The 25,085-nt window shown below is 45.8% G+C and overlaps 1 protein-coding gene and 2 long non-coding RNA genes across 7 annotated transcripts; 1 reads left to right on the top strand and 2 right to left on the bottom strand.

The window, feature by feature from the left end:
- Positions 1-1,938: 1,938 nt before the first annotated feature.
- On the bottom strand, positions 1,939-3,481 carry LOC129462383 (uncharacterized). Its single transcript, XR_008650837.2, has 2 exons — positions 3,178-3,481; positions 1,939-2,354 (listed from the first exon to the last, which is right to left on the bottom strand). It is a non-coding gene; the product is annotated as an uncharacterized lncRNA (long non-coding RNA).
- On the top strand, positions 3,480-24,682 carry C14H2orf74 (chromosome 14 C2orf74 homolog). 5 transcript variants are annotated; one of them, XM_055242317.2, is made up of 5 exons: positions 22,033-22,176; positions 22,267-22,334; positions 22,693-22,806; positions 22,903-23,083; positions 24,207-24,682. In XM_055242317.2, exons 4-5 carry the CDS (start codon positions 22,910-22,912, stop codon positions 24,378-24,380), a joined length of 348 nt encoding a protein of 115 aa, XP_055098292.1. In that variant the 5' UTR covers positions 22,033-22,176; positions 22,267-22,334; positions 22,693-22,806; positions 22,903-22,909; the 3' UTR covers positions 24,381-24,682. The 5 variants fall into 5 exon arrangements, with proteins under 5 accessions (XP_055098291.1, XP_055098294.1, XP_063474038.1 ...); XM_055242315.2 differs by having other exon boundaries at positions 22,267-22,460; XM_055242316.2 differs by lacking the exons at positions 22,033-22,176; positions 22,267-22,334 and adding an exon at positions 3,480-3,601.
- Positions 11,615-22,019, bottom strand: LOC129462384 (uncharacterized). Its single transcript, XR_010115726.1, has 2 exons — positions 21,871-22,019; positions 11,615-11,895 (listed from the first exon to the last, which is right to left on the bottom strand). It is a non-coding gene; the product is annotated as an uncharacterized lncRNA (long non-coding RNA).
- Positions 24,683-25,085: the final 403 nt, after the last annotated feature.

The following is a 25,085-nucleotide window of genomic DNA, read 5'->3' as shown; positions in this document are numbered from 1 at the left end:
TGGGGGGCTGAGGCGGGGGAGGATCCCTTGAAACAGGGAGGTCAAGGCTGCAATGAGCAGAGATTGTACCACTGCACTCCAGGCTGGGCAACAGAGTGAGACCCTGTCTCAAAACAAACAAAAACAAAAAAATGTGACTTGCAAAATAATGCATGGAGTTACTGCTCTCTTAATACAAATGCTTTGAATTGTGTCTCTGCTTTCACCCCTGGCCGTTTTTACACCCTGGGGCAATGTGCCATTGTTAGACAAGGAGGAGGAGATTGCCTGACCTCAGGAGTTTGAGACCAGCCTGGCCAACATGGTGAGACCCCATCTCTACTTAAAATACAAAAATTAGCAGGGCGTGGTGGTACACCCCTGTTGTCCCAGCTACTTGGGAGGCCGAGACAGGAGAATTGCTTGAACCTGGGAGGCGGAGGTTGCAGCGAGCCAAGATGACGCCACTGCACTCCAGCCTGGGTGACAGACTGAGACTCTCTCAAAAACAAAAACAAAACAGAAAGACTTAAGACATGGAGTACATTAGTTTAGGGACAGGTCTCCTGATCTAGCCGGCTCCAAGCAGGAGTGAGATAGTTGTGCAGGGGTGCATTTAAGCAAACCTGGCTGGTCCATTTTCTGAACTAGCCAGTCCACTAGAATTTTGATGAGGCATCTCATCAGGTATGGGCATGTTGATGAAGTCAACTCTGTAAAATATTTGAAGAGATTTATTCTGAGCCAAATGTGAGTGACCATGGCCCGTGACACAGCCCTCAGGAGGTCCTGAGAACATGTGCCCAAGGTGGTCGGGGCACAGCTTGGTTTTATACATTTTAGGGAGGCATGAGACATCAATGAAATACGTTTAAGAAATACATTGGTTTGGTTCAGAAAGACGGAGCAACTCAAAGCAGGTACTTCCAGGCTATAGGTAAATGGAAACATTTTCTTTTTTTTTTTTTTGTGAGAGTCTCACTTTGTTGCCCAAGCTGCAGTGCAGGGGTGCGATCTCTGCTTACTGCAACCTCCGCCCACCAGGTTCAAGCAATTCTCCTTCCTCAGCTTCCTGAGTAGCTGGGACTACGGCTGCATGCCACTACGCCCAGCTAATTTTTTGTATTTTAGTAGAGATGGGGTTTCACCATGTTGCTCAGTCTGGTCTCTCGAACTCCTGAGGTCAGGCAATCTGCCCGCCTCCGCCTTCCAAAGTGCTGGGATTAGAGGCATGAGACACCGCACTCAGCCAATTTAAATATTTTCTAATTGACAAATGGTTGAGTTGACAATTGTCTGAAGACCTGGGATCAATAGGAAGGACATGTTCAGGTTAAAAGATTATAAGACTTCAAAAGGTTCTTTTGAAGTCTTATAATGGCTGCCCTTAGAGATGACAGATGACAAATGTTTCCTATTCAGACCTTTAAAACAATGGTAGACTCTCGATCTCTTCAGGATTGGGAGGGCCTGGAAGAAAAAGATCTAGCTGTGTTAATAGAGATTCTTTTTTTTTGTTTTGTTTTGTTTTTGTTTTTTTTGTTAATAGAGATTCTTGACAGATGCGTATTTTCCCCCACAAAGCACAGCTTTGCAGGACCATTTCAAAATATGGCAAAGAAACATGTTTTGGGGTAAAATATTTTGACTTTCTTCTTTGTCGCATGTCATGCCAGAGTCAGACTGGAAAGCAAGTCACCATATATAGGGTTAAATAAAACTCATATGATGAGAATTTATGGTATGTAGGGCATGATTTCTCAGGCCCCTTAGATAGGAATTTGGGCCAGATTAAAAAAAAAAATCAAAGCTTAGTCTGAGGCAGCTTCCCAAGCCCATTCTGAAATGGTGGGAAAAACTGTGAGTTTTGAGGAAACATTTGGTTCAGCCATTGTTCTTAAGAGATACTGACATTTCAACCTACTATAAAGAGGGAAATTTAAAGTATTAAAGTATTAATGTGTTGGTAGGACCTATTTTTCTTTTATTTTTTAAAAAATTCACTGGCCCCGAAAGAAACTTCTCTGTCAGACCACAATATAACCAGATACCAGACACACGAGATGTTTTGGAGGGAGGGTAGTGGAGTCAAGATTGCAGCTCCTTATTGAGGAAAACAGTCCTCAGAGATCCAGAGTCATTTCTCCCGTGTTCAGCTTGAAAACCTTGGGCAACTTCTGGAGATTTCAACGTCTCACAAAGTGCGGAAACGTGACTGGGGCAGCATCTTTTCGGGAATTGGTGATGTCTTTCTGTAAGGGTTGATTTTCCATCTCATCAACCAAATCGGGAAAGCCGGAGCATCCTTTTCTCCAAGAATGACAGGTGGTTTATCTCAGGCTTTTCTGTCCCGGCGCCTTTCTCTCCAATGCAGTCTATGGAATATATATAGAGAGATAGAGAGAGAGAGAGATGGAGTCTCGCTCTGTCGCCCAGGCTGGAGTGCAGTGGCGCGATCTCGGCTCACTGCAAGCTCCGCCTCCCGGGTTCAAACCATTCTCCTGCCTCAGCCTTCCGAGTAGCTGGGACTACAGGCGCCCGCCACCATGCCCAGCTAATTTTTTTTGTATTTTTAGTAGAGATGGGGTTTCACCGTGTTAGCCAGGATGGTCTCGATCTCCTGACCTCGCGATCCGCCCGTCTCGGCCTCCCACAGTGCTGGGATTACAGGCGTGAGCCACAGCGTCCGGCCTGGAATATTTTAAAATATGTAGATTATTAACCCCTGACCCTTTTGAAAGTCCTTTGTAACCAACTTCCTCCTCAATATAAAATATTAATGTAATTTGGCCGGGCGCGGTGGCTCACGGCTGTAATTCTAGCACTTTAGGAGGCCGAGGCGGGTGGATTGCCTGAGCTCAGGAGTTTGAGACCAGCCTGAGCAACACGGTGAAACCCGGTTTCTACTAAAATACAAAAAATTAGCCGGGTGTGGTGGCGCGCGCCTGTAGTCTCATCTACTCAGGAGGCTGAGGCAGGAGAATTGCTGGAATCCGGGAGGCGGAGGTGCAGTGTGCCGAAATCGCGCCACTGCACTCCAGCCTGGGGGACAGAGCGAGAATCCGTCTCTAAAAAAAAAGAGAAAAAAATTAATGTAATTTAATTTTTTATTTTTTTCCGCCCCCGCCGTCCCGCCCCTAACATTAATTTTTAAAACTCGCTTTAGACACCGTTTGGAGGGAGCCAGATGCTGAATACCTGCTGATGTAATGCAGTGATTTTTTGTTTGAGGGCCACAGGAAGACCCCTTGTGGCTGCTGTACTGGCATTCCTTCTTCATAGCAGGGATGGTGCCTCTGGACATTTTCCGACAGCAGGGATCCTTGGGTGAGGTTAGCAGCGCCAGCCCGGGTTAGTGGAAGCAGCCTTCAGGTCTCCTAGGAGAGCAGGTTTATGAGCAAGCGCAGCGGATTTTCAGTTAGGGAAGCCGATGGGGTGCGGCTCCTTGGAGCATGCGCACACAAACTTTCCGCTAGGAATCAAGCGAGCATGCGCACACAGATGTTATGGTTCGGGCGAGCTGTTTGGAGCCTGCGCAGTCAGGTCCGAGGACGTGTTGACGTCGTCCGAGAGTCTTAAAATCCTGCTCTGGCCGGATTCCAGGCTCGTGGGGGAAAGGCTGGTATGTTCGTTTTATAACAGGGGTTTTAGCGTCATCTTTTGTCCTTGGATAAGTTTTTCCAAATATAAATATATTGAATATTCATTTAAAATATCTAAGAATTAACAGGCAGCAGTGCATTAGACAAATGGGCAAAGGACTGGGGTACAAAGTTCACAGAAAAATAGTAGTTAAAAATAGACTTCAAATATATGAAAAGATGTTTAGCTGCATGTTTTTGTGTTTTTTATTTATTTTTTTGAGATGGAGTCCTGTGTTGCCCAAGCTGGAGTGCAGTAATGCAATCTCGGCTCACTACAACCTCCGCTGCTCGGATTCAAGTGATTCTCCCACCTCAGCCTCCCGAGCAGCTGGAATTACAGGCAGGTGCCACCATGCCAGGCTAATTTTTACATTTTTAATAGAGATGGGGTTCACCATGTTGGCCAGGCTGGTCTCGAACTCCTGACCTCAGGTTATCGGCCTGCCTCAGCCTCCCAAAGTGCTGGGATTACAGGCGTGAGGCACCACTCCCGGACTGTCTTTTTTTTTTTTTTTTTTTTTTTTTTTTTCTGAGACAGGTGGCACGATCACAGCTCACTACAGCCTCCACTTCCCAAGCCCAAGCAATCCTCCCACCTCAGTTTCACCAAGTGCTAGGATTACAGGCCAGCTTCAGTTTTAATAAAAATGCAAATCATCATGATTGGTAAACATTGAAACGTTTGGTAATATACTCAATATAGGAGGATGTCAGGGAAACAGGTGCCGAGTTAACAGTGCTAGTAGGAGCAGAATGCAGCAATCCTTAGTGGTTATCAAAACCACACTGAATAATATTTGTATTTTTATGCAACAATCCCACTTTGGGGAATTTTGCCTCCAAATACACTTGCTTACATATAAAGTAATATGTGTATGAGGTTATTGATTGTAATAGCAAAATATTGTAAACTGTGAGTATCCATCAGAGGACTGATATTATAAACTATAGTACATACACACAATGGAGCATTATGCAGCTATGAAAAAGAGTGAGGAATCAGTTCCCAACATACTAATGTGGAACCATCTCTAGCATATCTTACTAAGTGAAAAAAGCCCAGGTGCCAAACAGTGTATAAATTATGCTTTTTGTGTAGAAAAGGATAAACGAGAGTATATGATCCTTGTTTCCACATAAATTCTGGCAATATACTCAAGAAACTGATAATCATGGTTTCCTATGAGATGGAGGGTAGGACTGAGATAGGATGAGAGACTTCTCAATGTTTTCCTCTTTGTAATATATTGAATTATCTGAATGCTGTTCATTAAAAACAAAACTAACACTACAGTAACTTTTTTTAAAAAAGCTAGAAACATATGATATTAAAAAAGGGGCCAGGTGCGGTGGCTCATGCTTGTAATCCCAACATTTTGGGAGGCCGAGACAGGCAGATCACAAGGTCAAGAGATGGAGACCGTCGTGGCCAATGTGGTGAAATGCCGTCTCTACTAAAAAAACAAAAATTAGACTGGCGTGGTGGCGCATGCCTGTGGTCCCAGCTACTCAGGAGGCTGAGGCAGGAGAATTGAATCGCTTGAACCAGGGAGTCGGAGGTTGCAGTGAACCGAGATGGCGCCATTGCACTCCAGCCTGGCGACAGGGCAAGACTTCGTCTCAAAAAAAAGCAAAAAACAAAAAAACTGGAGGCTGGGTGTGTGGCTCACATCTCTAATCCACCACTTTGGAAGACTGAGACAGGACGATTGCTTAGCACAGGAGTTTGAGACCAACCTGGGCAATAAGGTGAAAACTCGCATCTACAAAAAGAACATCAACAACAAAAAACCCCCAGATTAGATGGGAGTGGTGGCGGGCGCCTATAGTCCCAACTACCTGGGAGGCTGAGGTAGGGGGATCGGTTGAGCCCAGGAGACAGAGGTTACAGTGAGCTGAGATCCTGCCACTGCACTCCAGCCTGGGTGACAGAGGAAGACTCTCAAGAAAAGAGAAAGAAAAAAAAGGTGAAATTATGGGAGATTTTTCCTTTCCTTTTTTTTTTTTTTTTTTGACAAGGTTTCCTCTGTTGCCCAGGCTGCGCAATGGTGCGATCACAACTCACTGCCCAGGCTCAAGTGATCTGCCAGCCTCGGCCTCCCAAAGTGTTGGGATTACAGGGGTGAGCCACTGTTCCCAGACAAGAATATTATTTTACATGTTTTTACACACACAAGAGTTTTCTTGGAATAACAAGAGTTCGTCCAAAGTGTTTTACCAATTTACATTTCCATCTGCAGTATCGAAAACCTTCCCCTTGCTGCATGTCCTCACCAGTTCTTAGAATTGACAGACTACATTTTTTGTCAATCTTGTATAAAATATTACCTGATTTTGTTTTCACTTTGCATTTCTGTGATTATTAGCGAGGTGAGCCTCTTATATTTATTGCCCATTCATGCTTTGTCCTTTGAGAAGTACCTTTTTTATATTTTGCCTTTCCCTTTTTTATAGGAGTTTTAAAAGTATTCTATACGTTGATCCTTTAAAGATTATTTGCGTGGCAAATATTTTCTACCAGTCTGTGGGTTGCCTGTTTGTTTGTTTTTTGTTTTGAGACTGAGTCTTGCTGTGTCGCCCAGGCTGGAGTGCAGTAGTGTGATCTTGGCTCACTGCAACCTCCGCCTCCTGGGTTCAAGCAATTCTCCTGCCTCACCCTCCCGAGTAGCTGGGACTACGGGCACATGCCACCACGCCCGGCTAATTTTTTGTATTTTTAGTAGAGATGGGGTTTCGCCATGTTGCCCAGGCTGGTCTCAAACTCCTTACCTCAGGTGATACTCCCGCCTTGGCCCCACAAAGTGCTGGGATTACAGTGTGGGTTGCCTTTTAACATAATTTCTGTTTTGTTTTTAACTTTGCAAAGGAATATATATATATATATGTATATTTAAATATATGTATTTTATATATATAAAATATATAAAAATATATGAATTTTTTTTTTTTTAGTTGGAATTTTGCTCTTGTTGCCCAAGCTGGAGTGCAATGGTGCCATCTCAGCTTACTGCAACCTCCGCCCCCTGGCTTCAAGCAATTCTCCTGCCTCAGCCTCCTGAATAGCTGGGATTACAGGTGCCTGCCACCAAGCCCAGCAAATTTTTATATGTTGGCCAGGCTGGTCTCGAAATCCTGACCTCAGGTGATCTACCTGCCTCAGCCTCCCAAAGTGCTGGGATTACAGGCATCAGCCACTGCACCTGGCCTGGAAAGGGGTATTTTATTTTATTTTATTTTATTTTATTTATTTATTTATTTTGCATATCAAACATATTAGGAAGGTTGCACATGGGAAGACGGGGAATAGAAATGGGGGGTGGGAATTAAAGAAAATAAATGAGAGAGGGACTTTGTATGGATCAATGATAATAACTCAATCCTCTATTTGACAAAGAAGAAGGAGAAGGAAGAAGAAGAAAAAGCAAGTGGGATAAAGGATCAGAAAGGGAAGAAAATAGAAAAAATTAGAGTATGACTCCAGGGTAGACCTGTTTTGTTGTCGCTGGGTTGGTTGGTTGGTTTGTCTGTTGTATTTTTCATATGTTTCGCCATGTTGGCCAGGCTGGTCTCGAACTCCTAGCCTCAAGTGATCAACCCGCCCCGGCCTCCCAGAGTGCTGGGACTACAGGCGTGAGCCACCACGTCCAGCCCCCACATTGCATCTGGCCTCCATGGTAGACCTCCCAGATGGGGCGGCTGGGCAGAGGCGCTCCTCACTTCCCAGACGGGGCGGCCAGGCAGAGGCGCTCCTCACTTCCCAGACGGGGCGGCCAGGCAGAGGCGCTCCTCACTTCCCAGACGGGGCGGCCGGGCAGAGACGCTCCTCACTTCCCAGATGGGGTGGCTGCCGGGCAGAGGCGCTCCTCACTTCCCAGATGGGGTGGCTGCCGGGCAGAGGCGCTCCTCACTTTCCAGATGGGGTGGCCGGGCAGAGGTGCTCCTCACTTCCCAGACGGGGTGGCCGGGCAGAGGTGCTCCTCACTTCCCAGACAGGGTGGCCGGGCAGAGGCGTTCCTCACATCCCAGATGATGGGCAGCCGGGCAGAGGCGCTCCTCACTTCCCAGACGGGGCGGCCGGGCAGAGGCGCTCCCCACATCCCAGATGCCGTGGCCGGGCAGAGACGCTCCTCACATCCCAGATGGGGCGGCCGGGCAGAGGCACTCCTCACATCCCAGACGGAGCGGCCGGGCGGAGGCGCTCCTCACTTCCCAGACGGGGCGGCCGGGCGGAGACGCTCCTCACTTCTTCCCAGACGGGGCGGCCGGGCAGAGACGCTCCTCACTTCTTCCCAGACGGGGAGGCCGGGCAGAGGCGCTCCTCACATCCCAGACGGGGCGGCCGGGCAGAGGTGCTCCCCACCCCCCAGACGGGGTGGCCGGGCAGAGGCGCTCCTCACATCCCAGACGGGGCGGCCGGGCAGAGGCGCTCCTCACATCCCAGACGATGGGCGGCCGGGCAGAGATGCTCCTCACATCCCAGATGGGCGGCTGGGCAGAGACGCTCCTCACTTCCTAGACGGGGTGGCGGCTGGGCAGAGGCACTTCTGACCTCCCAGACAGGGCAGCCAGGCAGAGGCACTCCTCACATCCCAGATGGGTGGCCAGGCAGAGAGGCTCCCCACCTCCCAGACGGGGCGGCGGCCGGCAGGGCAGAGGCTGCAATCCCAGCACCCTGGGAGGCCAAAGCAGGTGGCTGGGAGGCGGAGGCTGCAGCGAGCCAAGACCACGCCACCGCACTCCAGCCTGGGCAACACCGAGCACCGAGTGAGCGGGACTCCGTCTGCAGTCCCAGCACCTCAGGAGGCCGAGGCGGGCAGACCACTTGAGGTCAGGAGGTGGAGACCAGCCTGGCCAACATGGCGAAACCGCGCCTCCAGCCAAAGGACAAAAGCAGGCAGAGGTGGTGGCGCGTGCCTGGAATCCCAGGCAGCCCGCAGGCCGAGGCAGGAGCATCATGGGAGCTGGAGGCAGGGAGTGTGTACTCCAGCCCGGGCGAGAGAGAGAGAGAGAGAGAGAGAGAGAGGGAGAGAGAGAGAGCAGAGAGAGGAGAGAGACAGGAAATTATTTTTATTGTTTTACTTGTTTTGGAAATAGAGGATGGCTTTTTTTTAACTAATTTTAAAATCTGACACTAATGTTTATTACTGATTTGGATATCCTCTTGCGTGAAGTGCCTGTTCAAGTCTTTTGCCCATTTTCTATTGTTTATTGATTTACAAGAGTTCTTTATATATTCTGAGTACATGTTCTTTGTATATGAATAGTGTTTAGCTTGTCTTTTCTTTTTTTTTTTTTTTTTTTTGAGACGGAGTCTTGCCCTGCCACCCAGGCTGGAGTGCAATGGCACAATCTTGGCTCACTGCAACCTCCGTCTTCCAGGTTTAAGCAATTCTCCTGCCTCAGCCTCCTGAGTATCTGGGATTACAGGTGCACACCACCACACCCTGCTAATTTTTGTATTTTCAGTAGAGACGGGGATGTTGATAATCGGGAGGCTATGCCTGTGTCAGGGCAGGAGGTCTATGGGAAAGCTCTTTATCTTCTGCTAAATTTTGCTATGAACCTAAAACTACTCTAGAGAAATAAGGTCGTCAAAACAAACAAGAAGTCCTCCATAATCTGTCTAACCTCCTGGTACAAACATGAGTGCAGATGAGCTTCAAGGCAAGGTGAAATTCACAAGCATTGCTTCAGATATGAAGCCTAACCATGGAGACGAAAAAATATCTCCCCTCTGACTTCAAGCATGGCTTGTGTAGCTGTATTCAATAAGAATAACTTTTTGCAGGGGATTAGAGTTGGGAGAGTGAGTGTGGTTTTCTCCAGAGTGGGAGTTAACCAATATGTAGGAGGAAGGGTGTTTCAGGGCCATAGATGTGTCCTGTTATAGCTTCATAGTCCTGGATGCTGTAATAAGGTCTCCTGCAGACCTTAGTTCTGTTCCACAGCTGCCCAGGGTGTTTATAAAAGTGCAACATCAAGGTTTATTCCAGAGCTAAAGTCAGAAAAACTTTTGGCCCTTCTCTGTATCTCAGCGCTTGCAAGGCTGTCCTGGTCCAAGGTAGAGAGTGTGCAACTGAAAATAGGGACGCTGTGGACTTTCTGGGCCAAGTTCCATGTCTAGATGTTGGGTGCCTTTTTTTTTTTTTTTTTTTTGAGACAGTCTCGCTCTGTTGCCCAGGCTGGAACGCAGTGGCACGATCTTGGCTCACCGCAACCTCCGCCTCCCAGGTTCAAGCGATTCTCCTGCCTCAGCCTCACAAGTAGCTGGGATTACAGGCATGCGCCACCATGCCTGGCTAATTTTGTATTTTTTAAGTAAAGATGGGGCTCTCCATGTTGGTCAGGCTGGTCTCGAACTCCTGACCTCAGGCGATCTGCCCACCTTGGCCTCCCAAAGTGCTGGGATTACAGGCATGAGCCACCGCACCTAGATGATACCGGGTTTCTTGATGGGGGAGCCCAAAAGAGGCATCTCCAAAGGTAGTTTTCATGAAGGCAGATTTGAGTCAACAGAGGAAGTGGCTTAGTCTAGTTCTTCTTGTCCCTGCGCTGGACATGGCCTTTCCCTGGACTAGGTAGGTGTTATGGTCATGTTGCATAATACTGGGTCTGCAAAGATCCTAGAATGGTTGATGGAAGAATACTATAGCAAGTCATGGATATTCTCTGTAGGGCCAGGTGCTGAGGGTTGGTGAAGTTGTCCTTTGGGGTTAGATCTCGGTTCTCCCTTAGGCCAAGAGTCAGTAAACTAAAACTCAGCCACATTCCTCTGATCCAAGTTCTGTGCCCCAGGGATCTAGGACTCCTGGGATGGAGGTGCACCTGGCCTTCCATTTTCTTTTAGATTCTAGTGAGGTCTTGGCTATCCAGGATTGCTCCTAACACTAAGAGCACCTCTGGCAAGAGTATAGCTGGCGTTACTGTATAAACTCCCCTTCATGGGAAGCCTAGCCCTTGAAGGTACCTTCTTGATCTTTCTAATAAGAGGAGTGAGAGCCACAGTGAGTCCTGCAGTAAGAGGATCATCCTGTGATGTTGAGAGGGAAAATGGGCCTCCTGGACAGAAACACTGAGACACGTTGGGGCTTGCTGTAAGATCCACATCAGTCCCCCTCCACATGTTCCTTTATGCCTACATATAGTCAGTCAGATGCAGCTACAAGAGGAGACATGAGAGGCTCAGGAAAACAAAGCTAACTGTCCTCACAGGCCCTAGAAACAGGAGGCCCTGCACGCCACATAGGGCCGGTAGGAAAGCCCCACAGCATGGAGCAGGAGGTAGAGGGGGCAAGAACTAGAGGAGAGAATAGGTCATCGCTTTTGTTGGAGTTTATGAGGAAAAGGCAAGGGAGGGCAAGGTAAACATCTCAGGATTGGCTACTTTGAATAGTTTCAGGGCTCTACTTGGCCTGGGGATGCCGGAGGCAGAGGAATATTGTCTCCTGGGGTGTGCTGGCCAGATGGAGGAGACTTCGCTCTGGATTGGTTAGTTTCATATCAAAGGGATGCCACAGGCTGCACCCTTTGCTTTCACTAAGAATTGGCTGGCCCCAGGAGGGGCAGCTTCAGCTAGAAAGGTTTTTAAGATGTCAAAACAGCCTGGGTGCAGTGGCTCACGCCTGTAATCCCAGCACTTTGGGAGGCCGAGGCGGGAGGATTACAAGGTCAGGAGTTCAAGGCCAGCCTAGCCAAGATGGTTAAACCCCGTCTCTACTAAAAATACAAAAATTAGCTGGGTGTGATGGCAGGTGCCTGTAATCCCAGCTGCTTGGGAGGCTGAGGCAGGAGAATCACTTGAACCCAGGAGATGGAGGTTGCAGTGAGCTGAGATTGCACCACTGTACTCTAGCCTGGGTGACAGAGCAAGACTCCATCTCAAAAAAAAAAAGATGTCAAAACATTATAATATACAGAAAATCAAAATATGTAAATACAGGCTATACTAGATACCTATTGCTGCATAATAAGTGACTCCAAAACTTAGCAGCTTAATTCAAACATTTATTAACTCTTAGCTTCTGTGAGCTTGGTGATCCTGGCTCAGGGTCTTTCTAGAGTTGCAGTCAAGATGTTAGTCTGCAGTAATCTGAAGACTCATTTGGGGAACAATCCATTTCCAAGCTTCTTCACATGGTTATTGGCAAGATGCCCTAGTTCCTCCCTGGCTGTTGGAAGGAGGGAGGGCTCAGTTCTTCAGCATGTGAGTCATTCCATGGGCTGCTTGAGTGTCCTCGCAACATGGCAACTGGCTTCTCCCAGAGCAGGTGACCTGAGAGAAAAGGCAAGGAGGAAGCCACAATGCGTTTTATGACCCACTATCGGAACTCACAGACCCTCACTTTTGCTTCATTTTAGTCATTAGAAGAGATTTACTACTATAAATCCAGTCCACACTCAAAGGAAGGGAGGAATATTAAATAATGAAAACCATCACAAAGTCCAACACCAAATTGATCTCCACAAATGCAGTCCAGGTACATTGTGGCAAAGGCCACACTGCCCTGGTTTGCTGCAGATCCAGTGATCTCAGTCTCTTGGAGACAATGGTATTTAAACCATGAACCTTCTCCCTTTTGTGGATTAGACGTGTGAGATTTCTGGCACATCATGGTGAGTCTCATTTGGAGTCTGCACAAAGTTGAGGCTCCCACGTCTCCCAGGGTCAGGTTTTCAGAAGGCCGTACTTTAAAGGCTGGGGGTAGAACAAAGAGTGGGTTAGGAAATGCAGGACGGGGATCCTGCCAACACCGGTTTGTGGAGTGGACTCTCTCCTTAAAGCTACCTGGTAGCCTGACTGTGCTGTTTACTAAACATTACCAAGCATGTCGGGTGCGGTGGCTCACACCTGTAATCCCAGCACTTTGGGAGGCCGAGGCGGGCAGATCACGAGTTCAGGAGATCGAGACCATCCTGGCTAATATGGTGAAACCCTGTCTCTACTAAAAATACAAAAAATTAGCCGGGTGTGGTGATGGGTGCCTGTAGTCCCAGCTACTCAGGAGGCTAAGGCAGGAGAATGGCGCAAGCCCGGGAGGCGGAGCTTGCAGTGAGCTGAGATGGTGCCACTGCACTCCAGCCTGGGCAACAGAGCAAGACTCCATCTCAAAAAAAAAAAAAAAAAAAAAAAAAAAAAATTAAAAAAAAAGCCAGGTGCGGTGGCTCACGCCTGTAATCCCAGTACTGTGGGAGGCCAAGGCGGGCGGATTACCTGAGGTCAGGAGTTCGAGACCGGCCTCAATACGGAGAAACCCCATCTCTACTAAAAATGCAAAATTAGCCAGGCTTGGTGGTGCATGCCTGTAATCCCAGCTACTCGGGAGGCTGAGGCAGGAGAATTGTTTGAACCTGGGAGGCAGAGGTTGCGGTGAGCCAAGATCGTGCCATTGTACTCCAGCCTGGGCAACGAGCGAAACTCCATCTCCAAAAAAAAAAAATTACCAAGCATCATTATAAATGAAGGGAAAATAGAAGTGAAGAAGAGAGGAGGAAGACAATTTAAAATGTTTCCGTAAATCAATAGTAGAAGGATAAAGATGTGAAATTTATTTATTTATTTATTTGAGATGGAGTCTCGCTCTGTCACCCAGGCTGGAGTGCAGTGGCACGATCTCAGCTCACTGCAAGCTCCTCCTGGGTTCATGCCATTCTCCTGCCTCAGCCTCCTGAGTAGCTGGGACTACAGGCGCCCACCACCATGCCTGGCTAACTTTTTTTGTATTTTTAGTAGAGACTGAGTTTCACCATGTTAGCCAGGATGGTCTCGATCTCCTGACCTCATGATTCACCCGCCTCTGCCTCCCAAAGTGCTGGGATTACAGGTGTGAACCACCGCACCTGGCTAAAGATGTGAAATTTAAAATGTATAAACTGGGCGCGGTGGCTCATGCCTGTAATCCCAGCACTTTGGGAGGCCGAGGTGGGCAGATCACCCGAGGTCAGGAGTTCAAGAGCAGCCAGGCCAACATGATGAAACCCTGTCTCCACTAAAAATATAAAAATTAGCTGGGCATGGTGGTGCACACCTGTAATCCCAGCTACTCAGGAGGCTGAGGCAGGAGAATCTCTTGAACCTGGGAGGCAGAGGTTGCAGTGAGCTGAGATCGTGCGACTACATTCCAGCCTGGGTGACAGAGCAACACTCCGTCTCAAAAAAAAAAAAAGAAAGAAAGAAAATATATGTCTTCCTTTACTTCAGATAAAATTTAGTATTTGGCTAAGCGCGGTGGCTCACTCCTGTAATCCCAGAACTTTAGGAGGCCGAGGTTGGTGGATCACTTGAGGTCAGGAGTTCAAGACCATCCTGGCTAACATGGTGAAGTCCCGTCTCTGCTAATAATACAATAATTAGCTGGGCGTGGTGGCGGGCGCCTGTAATCCACTCGGGAGGCTGAGGCAGGAGAATCGCTTGAACCTGGGAGGTGGAGGTTGCAGTGAGCCAAGATCATGCCATTGCACTCCAGCCTGGGCGACAAGAGCGAAATTCTGTCTCAAAAAAAAAAAAAAATTTAGAATTCAAAAGTTCAAATTCCAGTATTGGATCATCCTACAGTATACTTGATCAGTGCTTTACAAAGCTGTCAAGGTCATCAAAAACAAAGTTTGAGAAATTGTCACAGCCAAGAGGAGCCTAAGGAGACATGATTTAATTGTAATATAGTGTCCTGAATGGGGTCCTGGACCCAAAAAAGACATTAGGTAAAAACTAAGAGGATCTGAATCAACCATGGGCTTTAGTTAATAATAATTTATCAGTATTGGTTCATAAAGCATAACAAATAGATCACACTGATTTAAGATATTAATAATAGGGGAAACTGGGCGTGAGGTATATGAGAACCCTCTGTACTGTCTTCTAGCTTTCCTGTAAATCCAAAAACATCCTAAAAAATTGTTTTAAGTCTGCTTTTGCCCAACAGTTACCAAAATCTTTACAGAGAGGAAAACATCTTGAGCCCTTGGTTACCAATCATGGGCCATGAACATTTTTACTGTGTGCTTAAAAAGAAACAGAAAAGGCCAGGCTAGGTGGCTCATGCCTATGATCCCAGTACTTTGGGAGGCCAAGGTAGGCGGATCGCTTGAGGTGAGGAGTTCGAGACCAGTCTGACCAATGTGGTGAAACCCCATCTCTACTAAAAAAAATAATAATAATACAAAAATTAGCTGGGTGTGGTGGTGCATGCCTGTAATCCCAGCTACTTGGGAGGCTGAGGCAGGAGAATCTCTTGAATCTGGGAGGCAGAGGTTGCAGTGAGCTGAGATCACACCACTGCACTCCAGCCTGGGCAACACAGTGAGACTCTGTCTCAAAAAAAAAAGAAAAAAGAAACAGAAAAGTTTAAAGTGTTTGACTAATCATATTTAAGCAAGTTCCCAATAAAAATAAGTTGCTCAAATGACAAATTTGTGATTCAGGGGTTTCTTTTAATTCAACAAAGAGAAATAAAGCCTCCTGTGATTAAGAAAGACTTTGACATCTACAAGAGAAACCAATTTCTAGGCTTGAGAAAATTGCATTGAGTCCGAAAATATGCTTTATTTCCCATTAATTGTTTATGAAATGTTTCTACTATTTTAACAATTTCAGTCTCATCACCAATGAATTTTTTTTTCTCTTTTGATTTTTTTAATCCTCACCTCCACATCCCCCCCAAAAGCCAGAATAGTTGTTGGGCTCTTCAAATGAATGTGATTTATTATATTATCTCCCTTTTGCAAGCTAATGAGATGGATTATAAAGAAATCAAGGTTTTTTTTGTTTGTTTGTTTGTTTGTTTTTGAGATGGAGTCTGGCTCTGTCCCCCAGGCTGGAGTGCAGTGGCGCGATCTCGGCTCACTGCAAGCTCCGCCTCCTGCATTCACGCCGTTCTCCTGCCTCAGCCTCCCGAGTAGCTGGGAGTATAGGTGCCCGCCACCACGCCTGGCTGATTTTTTGTATTTTTAGTAGAGATGGGTTTCACCATGTTAGCCAGGATGGTCTCAGTCTCCTGACCTCGTCATCCATGCGGCTCGGCCTCCCAAGATGCTGGGATTACAGGCGTGAGCCACCGTGCCCGGCCCCAGAAATCAAGGTTTTTTTTTTTTTTTTTTTTTTTTTTTAAGAGTTTTTAGACCTAAAGCAGAACATTGCTTTTTTCTTAAAGGTTAAGAGGAGACAGAATCTCAAGAGTTAGAAATAAGGCTGGGCGTGGTGGTTCACGCCTGTAATCCCAGCACTTTAGGAGGCCAAGTGGGAGGATTGCTTGAGCCCAGGAGTTTGAGACCAGCCAGGGCAACATAACCAGACCGTGTCTCTACAAAAAAATTTAAAAATTAGGCAGGCATGGTGGCATGTGCCTGTAGTTCCAGCTACTCGGGAGGCTGAGGTGGAAGGATCACTTGACCCTGGAAGGTTAAGGCTGCAGTGAGCTATGATTGCACTACTGCACTCTAGTCCAGGCAACAGAGCAAGACCCAGTCTCAAGAAATTAAGTAAAAACATATTGAAGAAAAGGGAATGAATAGAAGTTAAAATAATCAGCTGGGTTCTGTGACTCATGCCTATAATCCTGGCACTTTGGGAGGCTGAGGCAGGCGGATCACTTGAGCCCAGGAGTTCAAGACCACCCTGGGCAACATGGCAAAACCCTGTCTCTTTTAAAAAAGAAAACAAAAATCAAAACATAAGCTATTTGGAGCCAAAAATAACAATGAAACAAAATAGATGAGATTTAGAATAAAAGATAAAGAGCCAGAGGCCAATAAACTTTGAAAATAAAACATTAATATTTTAATATCAGAGTTGTACTCACATGTATATGTACAAATATGTCCATCAATGCTATTAATAAAAGCAGTAAGTTGTCCAACAATAAGAAAATAATTGGCCGGGCGTGGTGGCTCATGCCTGTAATCCTAGCACTTTCAGAGGCCAAGGCGGGCAGATCGCTTGAACTCAGGGGTTTGAGACCAGCTTGGGCAACATGGTGAGACCTCGTCTCTACAAATACAAAAAGTTAGTGGGCATGGTGGCGTGCACCTGTAATTCTAACTGCTTGGGGAGCTAAGGCAGGAGGATTGCTTGAGCCCAGGAGGTGGAGGCTGCAATGAACCAAGATCATGCCACTACAGCCTGGGTGACAAAGTGAGACCCTGTCTCAAAAACAACCACAACAACAAAAAGATTCTAGTTATTTAGTCTCCATTGCTCTATTTTGTTGCAGACCAATGACAATTTAGGGACTACTCCAGTCTATAGATCACAGTTAGAGTAGCACCAGTTGACCAAATCTCTCAAATATTTGATTGATTGATTGATTGATCAATTGATTTGAGATGAAGTCTCACTCTGTCGCCCAGGCTGGAGTGCCATGGCATGATCTCGGCTCACTGCAACCTCCCCTCCGCCTCACGGGTTCAAGTGAGTCTCCTGCCTCAGCCTCCTGAGTAGCTGGGTTTACAGGCCCACGCCACCACGCCTGGCTAATTTGTGTATTTGTAGTAGAGACGGGGTTTTACCATGTTGGCCAGGCTGGTCTCGAACTCCTGGACTCAAGTGATCCACCTGCCTCAGCCTCCCAAAGTGCTGGGATTGACAGGTGTGAGCCACTGTGCCTGGCCTGGAGGGAACCTATTTAATGCTCAAGAAGTCAGATCAGGAAATGGCAGATGGGTGCTATGCCTCTTGTATCAAGGCTCAGAAAAGGAGGCACTGTGATGCTCGTTGCAACGCTGTGTTGGTCAGGAATCTTGGGGTGCAACATCCATGAACCCCAATTAACCAGCTTATGCCAAAGAGGAAAGGCATGGACTCACACAGCTGAAAGTCCAGCTTCCTGTCCACACTGTAAGTCAAGCCTTCAGGCATAGCTAGATCAAGCAGAGCCCTTTTTAATCTGTCTCTCTCCATACTCTCAGCCCTGCTTTCTTCCATGCTGGAAGTTCCTGCAAATATCTTAACACTGAGGTTAATTAAGCTGATTTAGATCACATGTTGACCCTTGAACTGTGGACTATCCTGATCAGCCAGGCCTGAGTCCTGTGTCCACTGCCCCTAGTTTCCAAATTCAGGCAGCTGTGATGGAGTCCTTTGAGTGTCCTCACTCATCCTGTAATTCCTGGATCATGTTTTTGTCACAGGATTTCAACAGATCACATGGATCAAGGCCTTAGGGAGGTGGTTGGGGATTCACATATGCCCTGGACCATCTGGAGCCCAAGTTGCTGCAGACCCTGTCTGCACAACCCTCTGGCCACCATAGCAAAGAAGTCTGCAGGCAGGAGGTAGGCAGTAGGGCAGGACAGCTTATTCTGTATGGAAGAGGCAATATCTGACCCCAACATGGCAGATGCCAGGAGCACAAGAAAAGCCCCCCTTGCTCCAAAGAGAACCCCTGCTCCCCCATCTTCTGGGTAGTGCCTGAAATTCTACCTAGACTGTCTTACTTTAACCTTAGGCCCACACTGAGGTCCAGATACCCATGAGAGTTACTATCAGGCATTCTTGTTGTGAAGAGTTAGAAAACAGGTTTTGTTAACAAGAGGGAATAAAAATCAGTGTAGGGTAGGAGGTGAGAAATTACAAAGACTGTGAAAGACCTTGGGGGTAGGAGGTGAGAAATTACAAAGACTATGAAAGACCCTGTCACTTCCCAGCATGCCTGGGACTGGAGCTGGATAGGGCAAGGGGTTGGGATATATGTAAGTGACAAGGTGTTTTCTATATCAAGTGAGAACTCAGAGAAAGCACGATTGGAAGTGTCACTGAAACACCAGGGGTTCTGTCTAGGTTTTGCTGCTGGCTGCTCAGAAAGCCAATCACTGAGACAACGAGTATTGCCAGGGAAGAAGGCTTAGGCTTTAATCTGGTGGTGCAGCTGAGGTGAACAGGAGATGAAGGCTCAAATCTGTCTCCCCAGTCTATTAAGACTGAGGGATTTACACAGTGGGGAAGGCGGAAAACAGGAAGTAGGGAGGGGTAAGGAAGCAGTCAGGATGGGGAGTCTGGTGTCTCATTGTCTGGAGGTAGTGATCTGATGGGTTTCAGTTCCTTGCTTGAGGGTCAGTTTCCTGAGGAAGAAACTCTGATGAGATAGTTTCAAGTTTCAAGTTTTAAGACTGGGGAGAGTCCATTTCTATGTTTATTCAACAAACTATACATATTAGTTTTATAGAACAATTGGGCTGATTTCAAAAGGAAGCCCAATGGATGGTGATTGCATAATGGAAGAGAATCCAAGAACCAAGTCTTTTTTTTTTTTTTGAGACGGGGTCTCACTCTGTTGCCAGGCTGGAGTGCCGTGGTGCAATCTCAGCTCACCGCAACCTCCACCTCCTGGGTTCAAGCAATTCTCCTGCCTCAGCCTCCCAAGTAGCTGGGACTACAGACACGTGCCACCACACCCGACTAATTTTTTGTATTTTTAGTAGAGATGGGGTTTCACCATGTTAGCCAGGATGGCCTCAATCTCCTGACCTCATGATCCTCCCACCTCGGCCTCCCAAAGTGCTGGGATTACAAGCGTGAGCCACTGCACCCAGCCTTTTTTTTTTTTTTTAAGATGGAGTCTCGCTCTGTTGCCTAGGCTGGAGTGCAGTGGCACAATCTCAGCTCACTGCAACTTCTGCCTTCCCAGTTCAAGCAATTCTCCTGCCTGAGCCTCCCAAGTAGCTGGGATTACAGGTATGCACCATCACGCTGGCTAATTTTTGAATTTTTAGTTGAGATGGGGTTTCGCCATGATGGTTTCGTCAAACTCCTGACCTCAAATGCGCCCACCTTGGCCTCCCAAAGTGCTGGTATTACAGGCATGAGCCACCACACCCGGCCAAGAACTAAGTCTTAAAGGATTGAGAGGTGGGACAGGTAAAGGGCTGAGGTAGGGGTAGAACATTCACAGTGGGGAAACAAATTGAACAAAGGGTGGAGATTGAAATCAAATCTGTATGTGCTGGTGGTTTTGGTTTTGTAATGCCTGCTGTATACCTGGCCACTTTACAGACAAATTCCCTTTTCTTTGTTCCATAAATAATTTTTAAAATTGTGATAAAATATACATAACATAAAATTTACCATTTTAACCATTTTTAAGCGTGCAGTTCAGTGGTATTAAGTATGTTCACATTATTGTGCTACCATCACCACTGTCCACCTCCAGAACTTTTTCATAATTCTAAATTGAAACTCTACAGCCATTAAACACTGATTTCCCATTTCTTCCTCCCTGCAGCACCTGCTAACCATGATTCTGCTTTCTGTGTCTATGAATTTGACTATTTCAGGTACCTCATATAAGTGGAATCATACAACATGTGACCTATTGTGTCTGGCTTACTTTACTTAGCATAATGCCTTCAAAATTCTTCCATGTTGTAACATGTATCAGAATGTCATTCCTTTTTTTTTTTTTTTTTTTTTTGAGACGAAGTCCTGCTCTTGTTCTGCAGGCTGGAGAGTGCTATGGTGCAATCTTGGCTCACTGCGACCTCCGCCTCCTGGGTTCAAGCAATTCTCCTGCCTCGGCCCCCCAAGTAGCTGGGATTACAGGCACCTGCCCCCACGCCTGGCTAATTTTTGTATTTTTAGTAGAAATGGGGTTTCACCATGTTGGCCAGGCTGGTCTAGAACTCCCCTCAGGAGATCCACCCCCCTCAGCCTCCCAAAGTGCCAGGATTAAATAGGCATGAGCCACTGCGCCCAGCCCAGAATTTCATTCCTTTTAAAGCTAAATAGTATTCCATTGAGTGTATATACGCCTTTTTTTTTTTTTTTTTTTTTGAGATGGGGTCCCACTCTGTCACCCAGGCTGGAGTGCAATGGCATGATCTCAGCTCACTGCAACCTCTGCCTCCGAGGTTCAAGCGATTTTCCTGCCTCAGCCTCCCAAGTAGCTAGGATTACAGGCGCTCACCACCACGCCCAGCTAGTTTTTGTATTTTTAGTAGAGACCAGGCTGGTCTTGAACTCCTGACCTCAGGTGATCCACCCACCTTGGCCTCCCAAAGTTCTGGGATTACAGGCGTGAGCCACCATGCCCGGCCACCACATTTTATCTATCCATCCTTTGATGGACATTTTGGGTTTTTCCACCTTTTGGCTATTTTGAGTAATTCTGCCATGAGTAAGGGTGTACAAATACCTGTTTGAGTCCCTGCTTGCAATTCTTTGTGTATACACCCAGAAATGGAATTACTGCATCGTATAGTGATTCTTTACTTAATTTTCTGAGGAACTGGTATACTGTTTTCTACAGTGACTGTACCATTTTACATTCCCACCAACAATGCACAAGGGTTCCAATTTCTTCATATCCTCACCGATACTTTTTTTTTCTTTCTAAAGTCATAACCCCCATATTGGGTATGAGGTGGTAACACATTGTGGTTTTGATTTACACTTTCCTAATGATTAGTGATGTTGATCATTTTTTTCATGTGCTTATTGATCATTTGTGTATCTTTGGAGAAATGTCTTGAAATCCTTTGACTGTTTCAAAATCGGGTTTGTTGTTGTTGAGTTGTAGGAGTTCTTTATGTATTCTGGATATCAGTCCATTAACAGATTATGTGATTTACAAATATTTTCTCACCATTGAATATGATGTTAGTTGTAGGATTTTCACATATGGTTTTTATTATGTTGAGGTAGTTTACTTCTATTTCTCATTTGTTGAGCGGTTTTAGCATGAAAGTGTGTTAATTTTGTCTAGTGCTTTTTCTGCATCAGTTGAGATGATAATATGTTTATTTTTAACCTTCATTCTGTTAATGTGATGTTTTACATTGGTTGATTTTTGTGTACTAAACCATCTTTGCATTCCAGGAATAAGTCCCAGTTGGTCATGGTGTGTAATCCTTTTAATATGTTGCTGAATTTGGTGTCCTAGTACTTTGTTGAAGACTTGTGCATCAATATTCATAAAGGATATTGGTCTATAGCTTTCTTTTTTTGTAGTGGCTTTGGTATCAGGGTAATGCCAGCTCCATAGAATGACTAGTAAGTGTTCCCTCTTCAATTTTTTGAAAGGTTTGAGAAAGATTGGTGTTAGTTCTCTGTTAAATGTTTGGTAGAATTCCACAGTGAAGCCTTGAGCTCAGGGCTATAGAGAGGGATTTCATAAGAAGGAAGTAGACCAATTGTTCATGGTCTGTGAAAGAAGCAATAAAAGAAACGGGCTCAGGTTAGGAAAGGAAAGGTGGTGTTTGGAGAGTAGGGAGAAAATCCTTGCCCAAAGAATGGTCAAGACAATTTCAAATGGCCTCTAACCTGGACCTCTCAGAAGAAGGGGATGAACAGGCAACAGCCTCGTGGTTCTCCAGCCTCCAGGTGATGGACTGGGTTGGACTGGCTGTCTGGTCTTTCTAACTCAAGGGCTCCATGATTCTATGATGTCACTGACGAGAGAAGAATGGGGAGCTGGGCTCAGCTCCAGCTGTTCCGATTCCTCTCTTCTCTGGTTCCTGATAGTTTTTGGGGTGAGGGAGGTGAGCTGCGTGATCACACGTGTCCCAGCTCAGTCTCCCCTCTGGCCACCTCAGCCCCCACCACAGTTATGGAGAGAAATTAGCCAGTGTGAGTCAACTCCGCAACAAGCAGAGCATCTTTCATGAAGCTGAACTGACCAAACGAACAACAAACAGCTTTTTATTCCTCTGTTTCTAGAAAACTTAAAGAACAAGAGTACTACATTCAAATTGAGCTGGAAAAGAATATTTGGACAATCTGTGATTGTGAGAGTGGATGAGTCTTCTAGTTAAACCTATGAGCTTTGAAACCACAGCAATCACTTTCTTCATCATCCTTCTAATTTGCCTCATTTGCATCCTCCTTTTATTGGTGGTTTTTTTATATAAATGGTATAAATCCATGCTGATAATTGGGATCAGATTTCAAGTCACATTAGCAAATGTATCTAGAAATAATGTAAAACAATTTAAAACAGAACAAGTTATGATACCATAATTATCTACTTTTCCATTTTAGCATTTTAGAAATGCTGATATCCTGTTTAAAAGTGAAGTTTCTATACTACACCTTAAAATCAGGGCCATTCTTCCTTTTCTGAATTTGTGGCTTGTTTGTTTTCAGTTTCCAAGGCAGGAAAGGTAAAGAGACAAAGAAAGTGCCTTGTACAGATGCAAACGGAGGTGTAGACTGTGCAGCTGCCAAAGTGGTGACAAGCAATCCAGAGGACCACGAAAGGCGAGTGTGGTGCAGGATGTGGCAGAGGCCATTTTGTGTGTGATAGTGGGGATGAGGATGCATGAATGTTTAAAACTCTACCGATTAATTTTCTAGGATCTTAATGCAAGTCATGAACTTGAATGTGCCAATGAGGCCTGGCATTCTTGTGCAGAGACAGAGTAAGGAAGTGTTGGCCACACCCTTAGAAAACAGAAGGGACATGGAGGCAGAAGAGGAGAACCAAATAAATGAGAAGCAAGAGCCTGAGAATGCTGGAGAAACTGGTCAAGAAGAGGTGATGTGTTTTTCTACTCTCAAAGACCAGTTTAGAATTTGTTTGATTGAAAAGCAGGTACATTCCTCAGCTAGGTATAATAATAGGGGATGGAGGGCCGGGCAGGTGGCTCATGCCTGTAATCCCAGCACTTTGGGAGGCCAAGGAGGGCGGATCACGAGGGCAGGAGATCGAGACCAGCCTGGCTAACACGGTGAAACCCCATCTCTACTAAAAATACAAAAATTAGCCGGGCGTGGTGGCACCCGCCTGTAATCCCAGCTACTCGGGAGGCTGAGGCAGGAGAATTGCTTGAACCCGGGAGTCAGAGGTTTCAGTGAGCCAAGATCGCCACTGCACTCCAGCCTGGTGACAGAGCAAGACTCCGTCTCAAAAAAAAAAAAAAAATAATAATAATAATAATAATAGGAGATGGAGTTGCATGTAACTTAGGTTTGTAGGTAGAATGAGTCCAGTGCCCACAGTCATTTAAGCCATTCTGTTTGCTTATCAGTTCATGTTACTAAACCATTACATATGCCAAGTCTAGAAACTTGCTTAGTCTTCATTCTTACATTTGTGTTTTTCTTAATAATTCCCCTTCAGTTTGTTTTTCTCAAAATCCTAGAATCTTAGAGCTGTTAAGACATCATCTAGGGATCCAGCCCTCTCCTGTTTCCAATGAGAAAACAAGATGAATTGTTTACCTCTCCACTGTGGCCAAGCTCAGGCCCAGACCGCAGCCCCCTGTGCTAGCTCCAGGGTCCTACAACAGCACACAACACAGCTGGGGCCTTCTTGAGCTCTGTGTCTGGGACTCCCTGACAGGAACAACTCACATACCCTCCCACCCCATGGCCATGCCCGGTCGACGACAGAATGATGGTCCTAGTGGCTCTTGGGTTTGACAGCTTCATGGAGAGAATTACATGTCACCAAATGTTATTTGAATAGGTCAATGTATGCTTTTATAACCATAAAAATGTGAAAATGTGATCATGATGGATTATTGCTGCTTTCCTATATCATTTAGAAATGCTTTTTCTGTTTCTCGTTAACAGTGTACATATAACCTGTAATTTTAAAAGCAGGGCTTGTCATAAATTGATTATTTGTTTATATTGTTTGTCCCATTCTCTTGCAGGATGATGGTTTGCAGAAAATACACATATCTGTCACTAGAACTCCTTCAGTTGTTGAAAGCCAAAAAAGACCTTTAAAAGGAGTGACATTTTCTAGGGAGGTAATTGTTGTGGATCTTGGGAATGAATACCCTACACCTCGAAGCTATACTCGAGAACATAAAGAGAGGAAATGAAGCTCAAAAAAGGGTAAGAGTGAAAGAAAATGTAACGTTTGACTAACATTGAAATGACTGAGGGTACAAAATCATGTTGAAACAACAAAACAATGGGGAATTAGGCAAATAAAGATATTATTTTACCTTTGTGCAGAAAGGAGTGGGCCACGTGCAAAATTCTGTAAGTAAAATACTTAGAGCTTGAATATAATTTTTTAAAAATTCAAATCTGAGTGCAAGAAATTGATTGTATTGCCCTTAAAACTGTCTACTCAAACACTGTTCTGGCATGTGAATAAAGTGATTGTTGTTTGTACAAATGCCTATTAGGTACATCATATTCAAGGGGGATTTTTTGAAATAATACATGTTCTGCATGCTCTGATCATAGGCATTCATGACCAAATAACACTACAGCTGTCATCACGGAAGCTTCCATAACTGTCGTCTTCTACTACATAATCCCCATTGAACTCAGTCCTGAAACGTTTCTTGTACTGACCACTGCTTTTTAAAAATTGGTACAGGCTAGGCGCGGTGTCTCACGCCTGTAATCCCAGCACTTTGGAAGGCTGAGGTGGGTGGATCACCTGAGGTCAGGAGTTCAAGACCAGCCTGGCCAACGTGGTGAAACTCTGTCTCTACTAAAAATACACAAATTAGTCCGGCATGGTGGCATGCCTCTGTAATCCCAGCTACTCGGGAGGCTGAGGTGGGAGAATT

The sequence above is a fragment of the Symphalangus syndactylus genome, chromosome 14 (genome assembly GCF_028878055.3).
Source record: "Symphalangus syndactylus isolate Jambi chromosome 14, NHGRI_mSymSyn1-v2.1_pri, whole genome shotgun sequence".
Taxonomy (NCBI): domain Eukaryota; kingdom Metazoa; phylum Chordata; class Mammalia; order Primates; family Hylobatidae; genus Symphalangus; species Symphalangus syndactylus.
This window is presented reverse-complemented; position numbering and strand designations above follow the sequence as displayed.